The 16,719-nt window shown below is 40.5% G+C and overlaps 3 protein-coding genes across 6 annotated transcripts; 1 reads left to right on the top strand and 2 right to left on the bottom strand.

The window, feature by feature from the left end:
• Positions 1 to 820: 820 nt before the first annotated feature.
• Positions 821 to 6,385, bottom strand: LOC103391020 (dual specificity protein kinase CLK4-like). Of its 3 annotated transcripts, none has more exons than XM_008327133.3 (13): positions 5,239 to 6,160; positions 4,732 to 4,892; positions 4,286 to 4,529; positions 3,659 to 3,755; positions 3,291 to 3,357; positions 3,088 to 3,204; positions 2,825 to 2,991; positions 2,640 to 2,743; positions 2,423 to 2,552; positions 2,258 to 2,340; positions 2,075 to 2,154; positions 1,863 to 1,953; positions 821 to 1,571 (listed from the first exon to the last, which is right to left on the bottom strand). In XM_008327133.3, exons 2-13 carry the CDS (start codon positions 4,890 to 4,892, stop codon positions 1,377 to 1,379), a joined length of 1,536 nt encoding a protein of 511 aa, XP_008325355.1. In that variant the 5' UTR covers positions 5,239 to 6,160; the 3' UTR covers positions 821 to 1,376. The 3 variants fall into 3 exon arrangements, with proteins under 3 accessions (XP_008325355.1, XP_008325354.1, XP_024918856.1); XM_008327132.3 differs by lacking the exon at positions 5,239 to 6,160 and adding an exon at positions 6,237 to 6,385 and having other exon boundaries at positions 823 to 1,571; XM_025063088.1 differs by lacking the exon at positions 5,239 to 6,160 and adding an exon at positions 6,237 to 6,384 and having other exon boundaries at positions 823 to 1,571; positions 2,649 to 2,743.
• A 126-nt stretch (positions 6,386 to 6,511) lies between these two features.
• Positions 6,512 to 7,476, top strand: tmem126a (transmembrane protein 126A). Its single transcript, XM_008327134.3, has one exon. The coding sequence runs from the start codon at positions 6,766 to 6,768 to the stop codon at positions 7,378 to 7,380; it is 615 nt and encodes a 204-aa protein (XP_008325356.1). The 5' UTR covers positions 6,512 to 6,765; the 3' UTR covers positions 7,381 to 7,476.
• Positions 7,477 to 9,873: 2,397 nt separating this feature from the next.
• On the bottom strand, positions 9,874 to 16,713 carry LOC103391022 (ras-GEF domain-containing family member 1C). 2 transcript variants are annotated; one of them, XM_017039600.1, is made up of 12 exons: positions 16,514 to 16,713; positions 16,240 to 16,362; positions 15,897 to 16,034; positions 13,881 to 14,102; positions 12,322 to 12,396; positions 11,810 to 11,911; positions 10,917 to 11,019; positions 10,759 to 10,838; positions 10,580 to 10,675; positions 10,272 to 10,367; positions 10,055 to 10,178; positions 9,874 to 9,950 (listed from the first exon to the last, which is right to left on the bottom strand). In XM_017039600.1, the coding sequence occupies exons 1-12, from the start codon at positions 16,697 to 16,699 to the stop codon at positions 9,874 to 9,876; spliced, it is 1,422 nt and encodes a 473-aa protein (XP_016895089.1). In that variant the 5' UTR covers positions 16,700 to 16,713. The 2 variants fall into 2 exon arrangements, with proteins under 2 accessions (XP_016895089.1, XP_016895090.1); XM_017039601.1 differs by having other exon boundaries at positions 11,810 to 11,908.
• Between the last annotated feature and the right edge of the window lie 6 nt (positions 16,714 to 16,719).

Below are 16,719 nucleotides of genomic sequence, written 5' to 3'. Positions count from 1 at the left end.
GCAAAGATTTGTGACTTTTAAAAAATGGGTCCCCAGAAAAAAGGTTTGGGAAACACTGTCTCAGACTGTTTGTGGAAACAATGACCTTCTGGCTGCAGTGTTAGATCTTTGTCGATGAGACAAATTAAATTGTAGAAAAGTGTTACATTAATAAACTGCACATCTGAGCTGTATGAACTACAGTACATGAGCCTATGGCTGTGTGCACTGATGGTTCCCAACAAAGCACATAGCTCAACTCCCCCAGGAGCGGGGTTCTCCTCAGATGCGGCTCAGCTCTCAGCTGTCAGATACCATCGGGTCACGTTCTGTGTCTCACTCTTTCATGTTTGAAGCTCGTACATCTTGAACAATGACTTCCATCATTGTTGTTGAGTTTAATGTAATTTTCTGGAGAACACTCTTTGTTGTCTCGTGTCTCCCTACAGGCCGTCAGTCTAGTTGCAGCCAAGACAACTGCCATTGTTGTTATTACATCGATTTTTCTCTAAAGTCACGTCTCAGCATGGAGATGTTCTCGAGCTAAAATTTATGTTCACACATATATATATAAATATATATACGTATATATACACTGGTGTTAAACGCTCTGCGCCAGGCTGATGACCAAGGCGTAAGTCAGTCAGTAATTTAGTAACTCTTTACTGCCATCGTGTGGCCTAGTGCGACTGCTACATTACGCTTACAAATACAGCAGTTAATCTCAACAATTCTTAGAAAAGAGCAAATTTTCCCCCTTCTTTTTTTTTGTTTTTATGTGATCTTTCAATAGTTCCTAAAGTAGATGTACACACAACACACACACAATGTAAAACACACCTGTCAACAATTTAAATTTTATTGAGAAACTGTACATGACAATGAAAAATGTAACATATTTAATGGAAAAGTTTAACAAATGTTAACAAACTCTATATACAAGTGTTTTGCCTGCAGTACTTTTTTAATCAATGGACGATGCTGAATAACACTTTAATGCCAAAATGGATACACAGATGCAGTTTTCGGTCTGCTACATGACAGGATATAGATGATAAAAACCAGTCATGAGGATTTTTTTTTAAGGCTACAAGCATACATATTCATGGATACAGTTTAAATTACAAGGACAAACATAAATAGATGTGGAAGAAAATCATTCCACTAAAACAGATGAAAAACAAAAACTGCAAAAGGCCAGAAATAAACACATGAACACATGGAGCACACGCCGTAAGAAAGGGCAGTGGACTGATACAGTCAGTTAATGCACATCTCTCTTGGAGAGACAGGAAGCACTGGCCAAGCACTCCGCATGGTGATGTCAACATCACTGTGGTCATCAGACTGGGTTTGAGGTTGCAGGTCAAAGGTAACGGATTTGCCAGGTGAGGGACTCAGTCTTTTTTACTGCTGCAGTTGCCACTCCTGCTGCTGCCACTCCTGCTGCTGCTGCCGACTCTGTAGGAGGAGAAGAAAGGATGCTGGAGGGCCTGTTCAAGGCTAAGACGCTTGGCTGGGTCGTACTCCAACATCTTCTCCAGGAGGTCAAAAAGCTGCTGGTGGTTCTCACCTTTAGATACCATGTAATTCTGGTGAGGAGAGAAGAACGACTGTTAATGGAGTTTTCTTAGAAAACTACAGCCTTTCACTGTTGACATTCATCATCTACATTTTTATTTCTTAAGCAATCTGAGTTTGACATATAAATAAGTTGATTTAAAAAACAAAACACCATCCATTTTTAGAACTATTAAAAATGTCTGACCAGTTCCCTAATAAAATGCCAATCATTGAATAGCTGATAAATTGTTGCCAAAGATATAAATACCTTATTGATAGGATAGGTAGGACAATGCAATATTCAGCAAGTTTCCTCTTACCTTCAGGGGTTTCAAGTGTTTTCTGATATATCTGCCTCCAGAACCGTGCTCATCCCAGTCAAGTTTGGAACGGTGAACATATCTCCGTTTCCTACACAACACAGGGCAGTTGTTTGTTTGAAAAATTATTTTGTTCCACTTCACTTTAGAAGAATGTCAGAAAAAAAAAAACAAGTGATGATAAATAAATGTTTTACTGATTTTTTTTTTACCTGGTTTTCTGCAGCAACTCTGTGGGAATTGGACCAAGGACTCTTTCCATCATCGCAAGGTGCTCTTTGCTGTCATGGGTCTGGAAATCAAACACAATGTTAATATATATATATAAATCATATAATAATAAAAGCACAACGGAAACCACAGCACAGAAAATTCACAACCTTTCAGCAACTTACTTGGAATAAGGTAGAGCCCAGGTAGTACTCGAGGAGTATACAGCCAACACTCCAGACGTCACAGGAATGGTCCCAACCTAGATCTGAAAGGCAGGGATTAAATTCAATTACGTTGCACCAATTACAGGTCATTCCTGACATAGTTATCTTTGAACATCAACCTACCCAAGATGACTTCAGGAGCGCGGTAGTGACGAGTCGACACAACAGACGTGTGGTGTTCATGATCATATGTGGCATTACCAAAGTCCACAATCTTCACATCTGGGTTTTTCAGTGTTCGTTCATCACGTTTCTGATAACAAGAATCACAAGAACCCATTGAAAACTACCGGCACCAACAAACACACACAGCTTAATCTTTAGTTCAATTTAAGCTTACAAAAATGACCTTTTCAGCATTGTACTCCATGTTGTAGTCTGAGTTAATGAAGAGAATATTCTCTGGCTTCAGATCTGTGTGAGTGAGCTTGTTCCTATGCAAAACTGAAAGACAAGACACACGCTTGATTACAATTGGCTGTTTTTTTGTTTTTTGAAATAGAACTGTGTTTGTTCTTGACTCACATCGAACAGCTCGGATGATCTGGTATGCCATGTGTTGGATCTGCTCAATGGGGAACGGCATGAAGTTGTTCTCCTTGAGAAAATCATATGTGCTTAGACCTAGCAGTTCAAAGGCAATGCAGATATGGCCGTGATAGTCGAACCAGTCCAACATATGCACACATGCACTGGAGGGAGAGAAAAATACAAACATCCATGGTTAATACCTGCTGCTTCGAAATCTGCAAAAATTTAAATGTGCTGATAAATAACAGATGACTTACTATCGTTTGTCAGAGTCGAGGGTCTTGAGCTGTTCCAGGACTTCTACCTCAGACTTCGCTGCCTCTCTGTAACGATCTATGTTTTTAATGATCTTCAGAGCCACTCGAGCTCCGTGACTGAAAATGTACAATAAAAATAAATTATGAAATGGAATTCATAATAATTCACAACAACGTTCCATAAAAAGTAGGGCTGTACTTACTTAGCATGATCAAAGCATTCAACCACCTTCCCAAAGGCACCCTCTCCTAGAGTACACACAATCTCATCTACAGAAAATGGAGAGTCCAAGTTAGAAACACAGCACTGATGTCATGATCAACTTTCCTCTGGCTGGTTCACTGGCTGTTGTTACTTTGCTGTTTAGGTGCATTACTGTAACAGGCTTCAACGCTGCCATACATCTCAAAGCTAAATACTTAACACTGACAAGCAATATCTAACCAAAACAAATTAGTCTAATGGCCCGCATACTTCCTCTAAATTTAATGTTAACATCAACCAGACAAAAAGAGAGTGAGAGACAATGTGTGAACAACAAAAGGAAAAAAAAAAGTTTATATTCTATACATCTCGCCCTCAGCATGTCTCCATTGTGATAGATGAGGTGACCCTCGCCATCATCCTCAACACTCCTGGATCTCTTCCTGCGGCGATGGCTCCTCCTCTGCACCGGAAACGCCGCAATCCGCCATCACATCAATAACCCATCAGTCAGCCAGCCAGCACCAGGCCACCACAATGCGACATCGTCATTCATTCAACCAGGCCAAGGGGGGAAGGTGTGGGGTGGATAGATTCGGCCCGTTCAGTAACACCGCCAGGCGAATGGACGGCGCAGCAAATTCAAATTCAGCCCCGTCAGAGAAATTGGGCGCCAGCCACCACATAGTGTGTATTACAGAAGAAAAACATGGCAACAAAATTTACAGATGAGAGACTTTCTCAGCAGTACAGGAAAAAAAACTCTTGAAACTTGAGTGATCACAGTCTTTGAACATTTGATCCTGCTCACTCAGACTCACAACCCCCCACTTTGAGCCCAAAGTCCCAAACTTTTCATTACTGGAATTTATGCTTATAAGTTAGGTGTAGAACAGTAAGACAAGTGTAAGACATTGTCTAAACACCAGTGAAAATGACCCCTTTGTGTTGGACATGGAGGAGAGAATACAAGACAGAAGAAGCTTCTCATACCGAGGAGGACCTGTGACGAGAGTGACTACGCCTGCGTCTTCTCTCTCTGTGCCTCCGACTGCTTTGTCTGCTGCGCCCACTCCGACCACTCCGCCCTGATGACTTGCTGTAGTGGTGCCAATCAAGGTCTCTGTCCCTGCAGGTCCCTCCTTGACTGTCCTCCTCACAGTCTAGGCTGTGGTTCCAAGTGCGTCTTTCCCCAGAGTCTGGTCTCTGGTTCAGACTGCGGGACTCAAGGTAGTGTCTGCAGTGAGAGGACACAGAAAGAAAAACAGTCAAACAACTTGAATGGTTAACTCAAGAGAAAAGAGCGAGTTACATCTTCATGATTTAACTTCACTGGGCAGGACCTCCTCCCAAAAATAGACATGATTTTTAAACCATATAGCCCAGCTTATTAGAGACTGCAGAAACTAAATGACGGTACTTTTTAAGGAGAGACTTACCCCTCATATGTCCTATTGTTGCGGTGGGTTCTTCTTGACTTGTTTTCCCTCTCGCTGCTGTGTGAATCCTGTCTTCTTCGCTTACGACACTCCATTCTCTCCTCCCACTGGTACTCATCAAGCCAGATACCAGGAGAACGCATTCGTTTAGAGTGGCGCATCTGAAGTGGGTTGAAAATAATAACATGTTAATAAATCTTTATAATACATAAGTGTTTTTTATCTATGAAGGTTATGCATTGATTTATTTTTCAGCCTGCAAACACGTATTTCATGAATTACACCAGTTTAACACAAAAGAAATGCTTTTGTACAAACTTGTAGGATTTTCCAAGTTTGTTGTTCCTCTTCTTTAAGGAAACCCAAATCCTGATCACACATCTGTTAGTAAATGTCTCTAAAGAGGCTTCCTAAAGATTTTTGAAACATTGTGGACAACACCATATGACTTAAAAAGCATGGATGAAAAACACCTTGATTATAAAGCTCACCACACCACCTACTTACCCATTACCATGTTACAGCTTGCTCAAAGAGTGAGTAAACACAAACACAAAGCTCCAGGATATTTAACTGCTCTTTGTTGGCCATTGTTCAAAGCCAACTATGTTGTACGTTCGACTGTGTTACAGTTGTTCATGCATAATTATGTTAGGACGTTATGGCATAATGGTGCCTTTGATCTGTGGCAGAAAGTTTAAAGGACCAACTGTCATCATACCTATACCACATTTAGTTATTTTACAGAGGCTCTGACCTTGTACAATCGGCTAGTTCGCTGTAGGAACACATAACGGAAAAAAATAACCGCTTATTATTATAACTCAACTATTATAAAAATGTAGGTAAGTTGTCATATTCCATATGGACTTTCAGTATAGGACCACTGTCCAACCAGTAATACCCAACCAAACTATTATATGGAATAACGAACGTGGTAAATTTAAAGAAACTAAAGAAGTAATTTTCAAAAAACAAGGATCGGATGCGCCACACGATTGTTATTGCATTGTGTCAACAGGCCTCTATCAACGACAGGTTTTATAGTTTAGTATCCGTAACGTTAAACAATGTTAGTGGGTTTATAACGGTTTACATTAATTAATTTTAACATTTTTTATAAGAGGGGTTCAATTTAAGACGCGTCTTTATAAAATCTAATTCTTCACCCACAGGCCTGGAGCCTGCCGAATCAACACTCGCCCCCTTGGCTAACATTGGGGCCTAGCCTAATTAGGTTTTGCTAAAAAGAAAAAAAAAACACACGCAAGAATGGGTGTCTGTCAACTTTTTATGACAACGATTTTTTCCCATCAAAAGAAGACATTTTTAATGGCAGACATTTTAATACCAGACATTAAAACTAATACACATTTTCACATTTTTTACACTAAACCTCTGCTGACGAGAGCGGAAAAGCTAACATGGCGTGAACACACAGTTTCGAAGAAACTAAATACAACGACAAATTAAAATCAATTGATTAATAAAATAAATATTCTTACCAGAGTCCAAGTCCAAAGTTTAATAATGTGAGTCGAATTTGACAAAATGAAAGTTATGAGGAAAGAATCTCAAAACAACGTCTACCTCCACTTGTCAAAGATGGCGTATGTCCACAAGACGAAAAAGAACGTTCTTGAACACGTTCCATGACGTCAAACTCGTACTGCCTCAAGCCTTCATAATTGCTGCTTGTTTGCCCTAAGCTTAGTCTTACAGGGTAAATATCCTTGCCTCTAAATCTGACGTAATTATACTTGCAGTCTTAAAAACGCAACACGAACTGCCTTCTAAACAGAAAAAGGGTTCTGAAAGTACGAGGAGTCAACATGGAGCTAGTGAACTTGATGATGAATAAAGTTTGTATCTTTAGATTTGCCTGAAAGGCTTTACTGTGGGCAACATCATCCAACAGAGTAACCCTAAGAATTGTGGGAAAACATGTCTGCACCCTTTCCAACCTGGGAACCACCTTCATTTTCTCAGTGAAGAAGTAATTTTACAGAGAGGACGTTAGCAGCAAGGGTGAAAATGTCTGAAATTACGTCGAATAAGATGGTTTCCAGAGGTCTGACCAGAGAGGTGATCAGTGAAATGCTGATGAAGAATTACGAACGGCTTCCAGACTCGGATAAGAACTTCTTCAAGTATGGGCCGCTCTATCTAAGTGGTAACGCTAGCCTCACAGGACTGATTGCCAATAGTCTTTGCCGCAGGGCTCTGAAAGTGACCCAGGGCGCCTTCACTTCCAGCTTGCCTATGTGCGTCTTGCCCTTCCTGTCCACAGTGTCCCTGTACTATGCAGCGGTATCGAACCCTCTTCTGTCCGGTGACCTCGATTGTGGCACCTGTGCTCAGATACGAGGTGCACTCGTCGGTCTGATTAGTGCTGGTCTGTACCCCATAATTCTGGCCATACCAGTGAACTTGGGCTTGGCGGCGAGGTACAGCACAATCACCATGCCAGCAAAGGACGCCCAGTTGCGGTTCGCGATGGCCCTGTCCAGACCCATCATGAGGAAAATGATGGCAGTCCTACTGCTCCACACCGTGTTTGGCACTTACCTGGGAACTAAGAATTTTAAAACATACACCAAACTGGCAGAGATAACATTCAGACCGAATGAAGAGGAACTCGGAGAATAAAATTCAAGGTGTTGAAAAATATCTGAAATGCAACAGAACAACGAATACTTCTTTGTAATAAGTCAATAAATCCAATATACTAACTCAACCTTTGAAGCACGTGTGATTGTCATTTTTATTTTAAATTTTCATTTTATTTGTTTGACCCAAATATATAAAGACATCATTTCAGGTGCTAAAAATGATACAAATATACATAGTGTAGTGGTTAGCTGTGTGGCAGCCTGTGTGGGTTGCAGAGAACCACACTAAATTTGCCCACTATTGTGAACTTTTCAGAAAATGAAGTAGTCACATTAAAACTGATGAGATACTGTATAATTGTAAACCAATGGCCATAATGGCTCCAGGCTAATCCAAGTGACATAAGTGTAATAAAGAAAAATCACCTGTTGGCATCCATTTAGTCAAGATTTATGACTTTATTAAGGACTTTAAAGAAGCAGTCACACATTTGTCAATCATATTCAGACCAAAGGTGACAGCTTGGCTTCAAATACGCTGAAAGCACTCCACCTTCTGAATCACTGCCAGAGGAGAGCGTGTTTGGAATAAGATGAAGGTGGAACAGTACTGGCGTACTGACTGTCACTGAAAACACGTGAGCTATGTTACCAATGGTTTTACTTAAACATTCCATTCATCACCTAGGATGTCAAGTGTGACATCAAACCCTGTGGCTCTGGTTAGTTTGAGGAACACGTCGCACAAAAAGTGAGTTTGCTGACGACCAATGGGGAGAGAAAAGTAAAGACAGTCACATATAATAATGAGCAAAAGGTGCTTCTTATGAGAAAAACACTGACATCAATTAATTAATAATAGCAAAATTAATAACTTTTAGAAAAGTTTATAATTACAGTTTCTACTCCCTGTTGTCCTGTGCGCCCACCCAAACCCACAGAAATGGCTTCCCATCACAGCCAAAAACAAAACCCCACAGACAATCTCACAAAACTATAACAGATTTGAACACATTTAATTTTGAGAGGAATGGGAATTCTCATGAAAACCAGGGAATCATATGGCACAGGTTTCCCCTTCGTCCCTTCAAGGTGGACATTAGTCTCCAGTTCATCATTATCCTTCCATAGTCTGTAGCTGCTATCCTACATGAGGTGGAGACGCACAATGCTCCTCTGTGGAGCACCTGTCGTGCCGTGGGACTTCATGTTCGGTAAAAGGAAAGATACAATAATTACATCTGTCAACACAGAAATCTCCATAAATATAACAAGACAACTGAATGTCAGTCAGAGAAAACTTCCTGAAGAGCAGAAAGATGGGGTCAGGGGTCAAGGGGAGAGGGTCCACCTCTTGTATACAACATCTACACCTGCTGCCGCTGTGACTGGCTGTACTGTAAGCTATGCTGTGGTTTCCTTTCAATAATGGCACAATACATTTAAAAAGGAGTAAACACTTTTAAAACACTTTTCCAAGAAAAGAAAAAAATAAATAAAAAATTATAGAATGATAAAGTACAGATGAATGTTGGACACTTGGGCAAGTCAGAAAAGTTCCAAGACAGATGATGTCTTTACATGTCTGATTTTGAAAAATAAAAAAAACAAGCAAAATTTATTGTTTTGACTAAATTATAACCTTGTCATCTGCCTTAGAACTTTCTGATTTAGCCTAGTAATTGTTATTCAGTCACTCTCATGCAAAAACAAGATAATTTAAACACATAACATGAACACCCATGCGTGCGTACACACACACACACATCAGTCAAACACAAATACACGTGTCATCTACAAGTCATCTTTGTAGTATCAGATATACACTTTGACCGTTTCTTCAGTAGACCTGTAAAATATGAAGGTCGGTACGGGCTAGCCAGCGCCCGACACATAATCCTAAATGTAATTACATTAAGAAGAAGAGATAAAAATGTTAAATTAAGTATACAGACAGGGCTTTGGACCAAAAGGTGAGGAGAACGAGAAAGACAAAGAAACAGGGATCAAATACAAAAACAACACTAGCTTCAGTAGGAATTCATGTATAAAGTGGTTTTCCCTGTAACGGTACTCTCTGTCGTAGTAAACATGTTTTCACAGAGTAAACACACACAGAGTGGAGGGAGAAGGTGGAGATAGATTCCTCTCCAAAACACTCCTTCTGCTTCCTCCAGCATCTTGTTTGATCCAGTTTATTTAGCTTAACTTATATGTTTCACTTTTTTTAAGTCGTGTATTGTTATTATGACTTTAAATGTAACACTTCGTGATGAATCCTGTTCATCAATTCTTTTTTTTTCAATATTTCTTCATAAAAAAACACCTAAGTACCAGCTAGGTTCCTTCACAGTTCGGTTTAGTGCAGTGAGAACTTGAGCTCCTCCGCTGGTGGGAGGGCTAGCTGCCATCAGTGCCTCATGTCTTTCCCAGAACATTAGACCTGTGGGGGGAAAACAAATACTGGTGATGGATGTACCTTCTTTTTTTTCTTTCTTTTTTTTTTGTCATTTCGCCTGAGTTTTATTTCTCACCTGAGTGCTTTCCATCTGTCCTTCTCGACCTGGTTCTCTGGACTCTCGCTCTCATAGGATGCGAGGTAGAGTCCTGAGGAGAGGAGGAGGAGACCATGAAGGTGAACCGTGTTTTACAGTGTAATCAGCAGTTAGCATTTTAGCACTGCGCTGTTGTGATATCAAGGATTCTCTCACCATCCTCGCTGAAGATTGGAGCGGTGTGGAGGTAGTGCAGGATGGAGCGGTCCTCCTCAAAAGGACACTCCACCTGTTTCCACGTCATAAATTCCCCAACCTGGCGTGCCAGCTCCACAAATTTCTAAGAAAACAAAATTACAGACTGAGTGCATGTTTTTTAGGGAGTTTCCTCACACCAGGTGCTACAGGGTCATGACAAAGTCGACGACCTCACCTCAAAGTTGACATGGCCGTTAGGCAGCCTGTTGGCACATCCTTCATTGAGGAAATAAATGTCCTTGATCAGAAGGCTGAAGAAAGGGATAACAATCTGCGGAAAATACACAAAACAATATTTAAAAAAAAACAAAACAACCCAACATTATATCAGTGGCAACATAGTTTTTTTAAAATGGTTTGTTATATGCTCTTTTAAAAAAAAAAAAATTTTTTGGGTGGGCTTGTATTCATACTTTGACTAAATTTCAGTCCTGACAGGCAGATACAAAAATAACAGATTCAATGTCAGTTGTGAGTGCGTACCCTCTCTCTGTTACTGTTGGCAGTCTGAGAACGATGGGCCGCTCCCCTCAGCGCAGTCCTGTAGTTGTAAAAATTTCCTGTAGGATCCATTTGATGCTGTCAAAACAAACCACTCTGTCAGCTTCACGTTATTACTCGTCTTGTGCTTCTCGATCAGTGATTGACTGGAGAAAACTCACCTCCAGGATGAAGAATTTGGCCGTCTTGGCTTTGCCCCAAGTCTTTTTCAGCCGTGACACAGGACTCATGTTCATACCGGCTGCCAGGGGAAATTAACGGGTTAACCTCAGTGCAGGCAGTGACAACAAGTCTGAGATAATGTCAGAATTAGACTCACAGATGATTGCCATGAGGGAGTTGAAGTTTCCGATGTTAAAACACTCCCTGGCAACGTCGATGAAGAACTCGATCACCTGGGCTCTCTGCTTTTTCTTTGCCGGCTGCAAAAATGTAAAAAAAAAAAAAAGAAGTTCAGAATTGTTTAAATGAATGATATCCCTGTGTAAAACAAGTCTACAAAAAGTGTGACAATATATATAAAAAAAGTTGTTAAATTTTTTAGGAATAATTATGTATGTGTATAAACGGTCAATTTAGTTCATTCATCATGTGCAGAAGCGTCTTGACACCATTAGAGGGCAGTGGTGCTCTTTCTCAAATAACCAGCGTTTACCAGCAGATTTCACAGTTAATTTAAAACAAGATAAAACACAAGAATAATGAGATGAATGTGTGGAAAATAACATTTCAGCCTACACTCAACCGTATAATCTACGAATCAGTCTACGTAAAAACGGGTGCTAAAAAGTTGCTAAAGTTGTGTTTAGTTCATTAAAGGAAAGATACTGTATATAAACATATCATATTATCACCAGTAAGAGCGAACTGATGCTAACAGTGATGGCAAGATAAACTGCTTTCACCATCAGGCATTATAGTTGATTTTTTAAAAAGAAACATTACTAGGAAATATAGTTAAATTCACTTTCAAGAAAATCAGAAAAAAACATAATCCTTTACTTTGTGTGTACAGTCATAATTTAATCTTCACTCCACAGAATAAACACTGAGTGATGAAAGAAATACATTTTTCAAACCAGATTGAAGTAGTTTCTTTTGAGGCCAATAAAAAAATTATACATTCTTGACATATGGGCATAAATTGTCACGTTGTTAAGGTTTAATGTGAGAACAGGAGAGAACCGGAGGGTTCTTTCATTTCCTACTCACCATGCAGATCTCAGTAGCTACCAGGTAACAGAGCCTGTTAAACCATCTGACGTACGCCTCCAGGTTGGACGTTTTCTTCTTCTGGTCACTGAAGCATGGCTGCTGGTGATACACACACACACACACAAGCACTTAATTGTACGTAGCATTACCAAAGGGAATTTCACTGATCCTAATTAGCTTCCCAGCTACAGTCTGACCTCCTGCGTGTGTGTAAATGACTAGGACTGGGAGCTAGCTGTGGAAATTACTCAATCAATAGAGGGCAGCTAAAAAAGTAAAATAGGTGAAGGACAGATGGGAAGCTGAACGAGAAGAGAACGACTTTGGAGAAGAATGAGTGAAATTATTTGGTGATGACAGAATGCATTTGACAATGAACCTTTGACTTGTTGACCCCTGTCTGATCCTGTAAGTGAATCATGTGGTTAATTTCATGGAGAAGCACTAACCTACAGACCACCAATTATCCAAAAAAAAAAAAAAGTAAAACAATAAAAATAAAGGTTTACCTGTGTTCCATCTAAAGGGTCCTTCTGAACAAAGGCCTGGACAAACTCCTCGGGGCCGATGTGACTTAAATGTTCCTGTAACACAGAGACACACACACACATGACCCTTTGCACAGATACCCACACAGTATAGCACACACGGCGGTGGGGTAGTCCCATTAGTGATTCTTTCATTTCAGTAATGGAAGGCAATCAATAAAAGGAAGTAATGAGTCATCGACGCGACCTACTGGAGTCATATTTCCTCCGAGTGCCACTCGAGACAATGTTCACTTCTATTAAAAGACAACTATGCAGTCACACGTCCATGCAGATCAAAAACCACACTGACTCATTGTGAGATGTGTGATGAGCCCACAAACATGTGTACAAACACACAGGTTGGTAACAAAAATCCTCCTCTGTCCGACTGAAAGCTACAACGAACATCGCACTTCTACACAAGGCTGTGTAGGTCGAATGTAACTATCAAGACAATCAAAGTGATAGAACCAATCACCATGTAAACTTAATACGATGCATATATGTATATATAAATATATATACGGAATGTATTTCTGTAATATATATACAGAAATATATGTATACAGTATATACAGAAATGTATATACATTCACAATATATGTACATAAATATATGTAAATATATATTCATATAGAACATATATAGATAAATACATACATATATACATATATGTATATATATACAATATATATGTACATGCATATATATTAAATACATATATGTATATTTATATGTAAAGCTATATACATATGCATGTAAATATACACAAATATATACAGTACATATATATATAACTACAACTACATTTATAGCACCACCTCCAGGTGATATTTTCTTTGAGATAACATTGTTTTAGTGAACATAGATGGCATGTGCATTGAATGTCACTGTCTGTGTATTTAGCAGTTCATATCTATGCACTTGTGTGTGTGTGTGTGTGAAGCTGTCAGGTCATATATAACATTGGTTTTATCCCCTTTGTCTGATGCCCCCCCGGCACATCAGTGACTTGTGGGGTGATGTCACCACTCAGACGAGAGTACAAGCTTAGTCAGGCACACACACACACATGTACTTGCATGGAGACACACACACACAAAGGCATCACGTATGCCATGTGCAGGAGACAGCAGCGAGGATTTTTTTTTTTTCATCCATGTTTCATTGCATTATTCCTTTTATTCTGGCGGCTGTTACACTGAGTGAAGAACACTCTGTGCTGGATTAGCTGACAAGTAATAATCAAGATCATGCTCCAGCCATCCTCTGAAAGCAAGACGAGGATCAAAGTGTTAAATGTTGCTGCCAGTTTTAGTTTGCTTTTGTTCCTCCCACTCCCCTTCCCTTTGTTCCTTCAGGGTGATTTTCTCCAACTCTCATATCTGTTCCTTTTTCTCCCTCTGCTCCTCCACTGACGCCTTCATCCCAATGTTTCTGTCCTTGACACAAACCCGAGCTTCATCCACTCCCCGTCAAAAAGTCCCTGCCGTGACCTACGGCTAACCTACACGTTCCACCCCTTCCTCTTTGCTCACCAGCTCCACGTGGGTCAGCTGCTGGGCCAGTGTGTACGGGTCGTTGCAGATGGAGAGCATGTCCTTCTGTATGGGCGGCGGCTTGGTCTTGAAGGCCACCAGCTTGTCAGAGATGGAGGAGGCGTTGAGGGAGACCTTGACGATGCTCTCCTCCCCCTGGTTCATCTGGGCCAGCCTCTGGCTCAGCTTCTGTAGTACCTGGTTCAGGGTTTTCCAGTAGGCCTGAAGAACAGAGGAGCAGTGAGGAGAAGGAGGAGGAGAAGGAGGAGGAGGTGCTGTCAATAACCACTTTATTAATAATTTACTCAAGCTTCATAAATCAGTAACAGGCAAAAATCTATAGAACCGCCGGGTTGCCAGGTTGTGACTCCATTGTCTTGTGCTGCTTACTTTGTTATTCTCATCAAGTTACCATGATGTTTAATAAAATATAACATGACATACGGTATAAGACGAGGAGACCACGTCCAATCAGTAAGATGTCGGACAAGTTCGTTCTACACAGCTGCATGAAGCACATTATGTGGTGGCTGATTATGGACGAGTTAATAGAACTATTTCTATGTTGATTTTTTTTTTGACCTAAACAAATTACAATTCAACATAGCGTCGCTTTAATTAACTGATAAAGGAAAAACTTAATTATTGCTCCCTTTTGTTTCCATCCTCATTTATTCCATATTTGCCTTTTGGTCTGATGTTGTTACCTTAACTGTTTGGAGAAACAAAAGTGTAATGATGATGATGATAATAATAATAATAATAATAATAATAATAATAATAATAATAATAATAATAATAATAATAATAATAATAATAATAATAATAATAATAATAATAATAATAATAATAATAATAATAATAATAATAATAATAATAATAATAATAATAATAATAATAATAATAATAATAATAATAATAATAATAATAGTAATAATAATAATGTCCCTTATTGTCCCCCAATGGGAAAATACAGTGTGAGTCTTTGCAACCCACACAGACTGCCACAGGAGGCGCCATTAATTATTATGCAGTTCTTCTGGGACTTGAACCCAGGACCTTCTGTGAGATACAAGCGCTACACTGTGGAACCACATCATCATGTTTTTTAAGTAAAAACACAAAATATTTTTATTGCTGGAAAAATATTAAAAAAGTAAATTGGTATCAGTAAATCTGTTTCGTCTCTGGGAGCCGGGGGGGCAACAGGCTTTAAAACGACTACTTATGTAACACTTGGACGACAGTGTACTTTTATATTCTTTTATTAGGCCATCTCATTAACTGGAACATTACGGCGTTAAACAGTATCTTTATTTATAGCACGAGGACCAGACTTTAGATCACTGTTTAATGGAGTCTGGACATGTTTAATGAGATCAGGAACTTCAGAGAGTACCATTATGTCACATACTGTACGTCTGTAGGTCAGTCCGTCGTACAACTACACCCTACATACAGTATCCACACACACACACACAGACTCTCAGCTGCAAATAGCAGAACATTCATCATCACCTGCCCTTCCCGTCTTTCTGTCCTCTCTTCAACTCCCTACATTTTTTTCTCGTCTTCCTCTCTGACTCCTTCTCCCTCCTCCACCTCTCCTCTCTGTGCACTCTCTGTGTACCTTCATCCCATCCCCCTTTTTTTCTCCATCCATCTACCTCCCTCTTTTTTCTCCCTCGAGGCTGCGGATAGATGCACTCCTCGCAACATCCTTCCTTCCTCTCTGGAGATTGTGTAACTGGTAACTGGCTGCTCACCCCACACTGACACTCTGACTCCTACCACCGCCCTGTCACAGCGGTGGGGAAGATAATTAAATTTTGTTCCTCATCAGAGGTGGACAATACTGCAGACCGCTGCCTCGTAGGAACAGGAAACTTTGTAGATCGGCTTTTATCTGATTTGAATTTTAAGGCTTCTTTCAGTGTCTTTACTGGACACAAGTAGACATTTTTAAAATCTGTGATCGTGTACGGGCCCTGCTTGGAATTCCGTATCACGGCGTACCTCATCACACGGAGCTATCCTGCGGATGATGTCCTTGAGGTGTCCGACCATCTTCTCTTCTCTAAAGTCAGAAGGAAATGTCTCAGTCCACTCCGTCAGCAGCTGCAGGATCTTGGGACCAAATTTTCGCACTTTTGCCTGTTGTGTGAAGAAGTGAAACAGATTTTGTTACCGCAGTCTGGTGGTTTTTTACTTTAACTGAAATACAAAAACAATATTGTGAATATTCAGCAGTTTGGCTGCCACTGTTCTGCACAGGAGGAACTGGAGTATGTCTGTGTGGGTATGTGTGGAGTGTATTAACTCGTGTCCGTGCAGTCAGGGTGTGTGGTGCATTGCTGACCGTATCCAGTGGGCTCTGGTCCAGCTGCTGCTGCTTGATGCACAGCTCACACACCCTGGCGAGTAATTCCGGAGGAGGGATGAACAGGCGAGCGCTCAGCAAGAAGGTAAACACATAGGCTTTCTGTCAGGACAAAAAAAAGAGAGACATTTGCTACAGCGTCGACACAGAGTTGATAATAAACGCAGCAGATTTCTGTAATCAAAGGCAGAGATAATAATCTAATTGGCAGCGCTGCCGTTAACGTTTCCATAAACAGATGGGCTGAGATTACCTCGGGGTAGTAGTCGGCAGTGGGCACCAGATTCTGGATAAGAGTGTCCAGGGAGGCAGAGGTGATCATGGGCCCGTCAGACAGGCAGGCCCCGGGCTCCGGGCCTTCTTGCGGGGCCTCCTCCTCCTCCTCCTCGGGCTCAACGCAAGCCAGATGAGGGCTGAAGCCAGTGGGAGTGGTGAACATGATGCCTGAGCACACAGTCT

The sequence above is a fragment of the Cynoglossus semilaevis genome, chromosome 15 (assembly GCF_000523025.1).
Source record: "Cynoglossus semilaevis isolate Cse_v1.0 chromosome 15, Cse_v1.0, whole genome shotgun sequence".
In the NCBI taxonomy this organism is placed as follows: domain Eukaryota; kingdom Metazoa; phylum Chordata; class Actinopteri; order Pleuronectiformes; family Cynoglossidae; genus Cynoglossus; species Cynoglossus semilaevis.
This window is presented reverse-complemented; position numbering and strand designations above follow the sequence as displayed.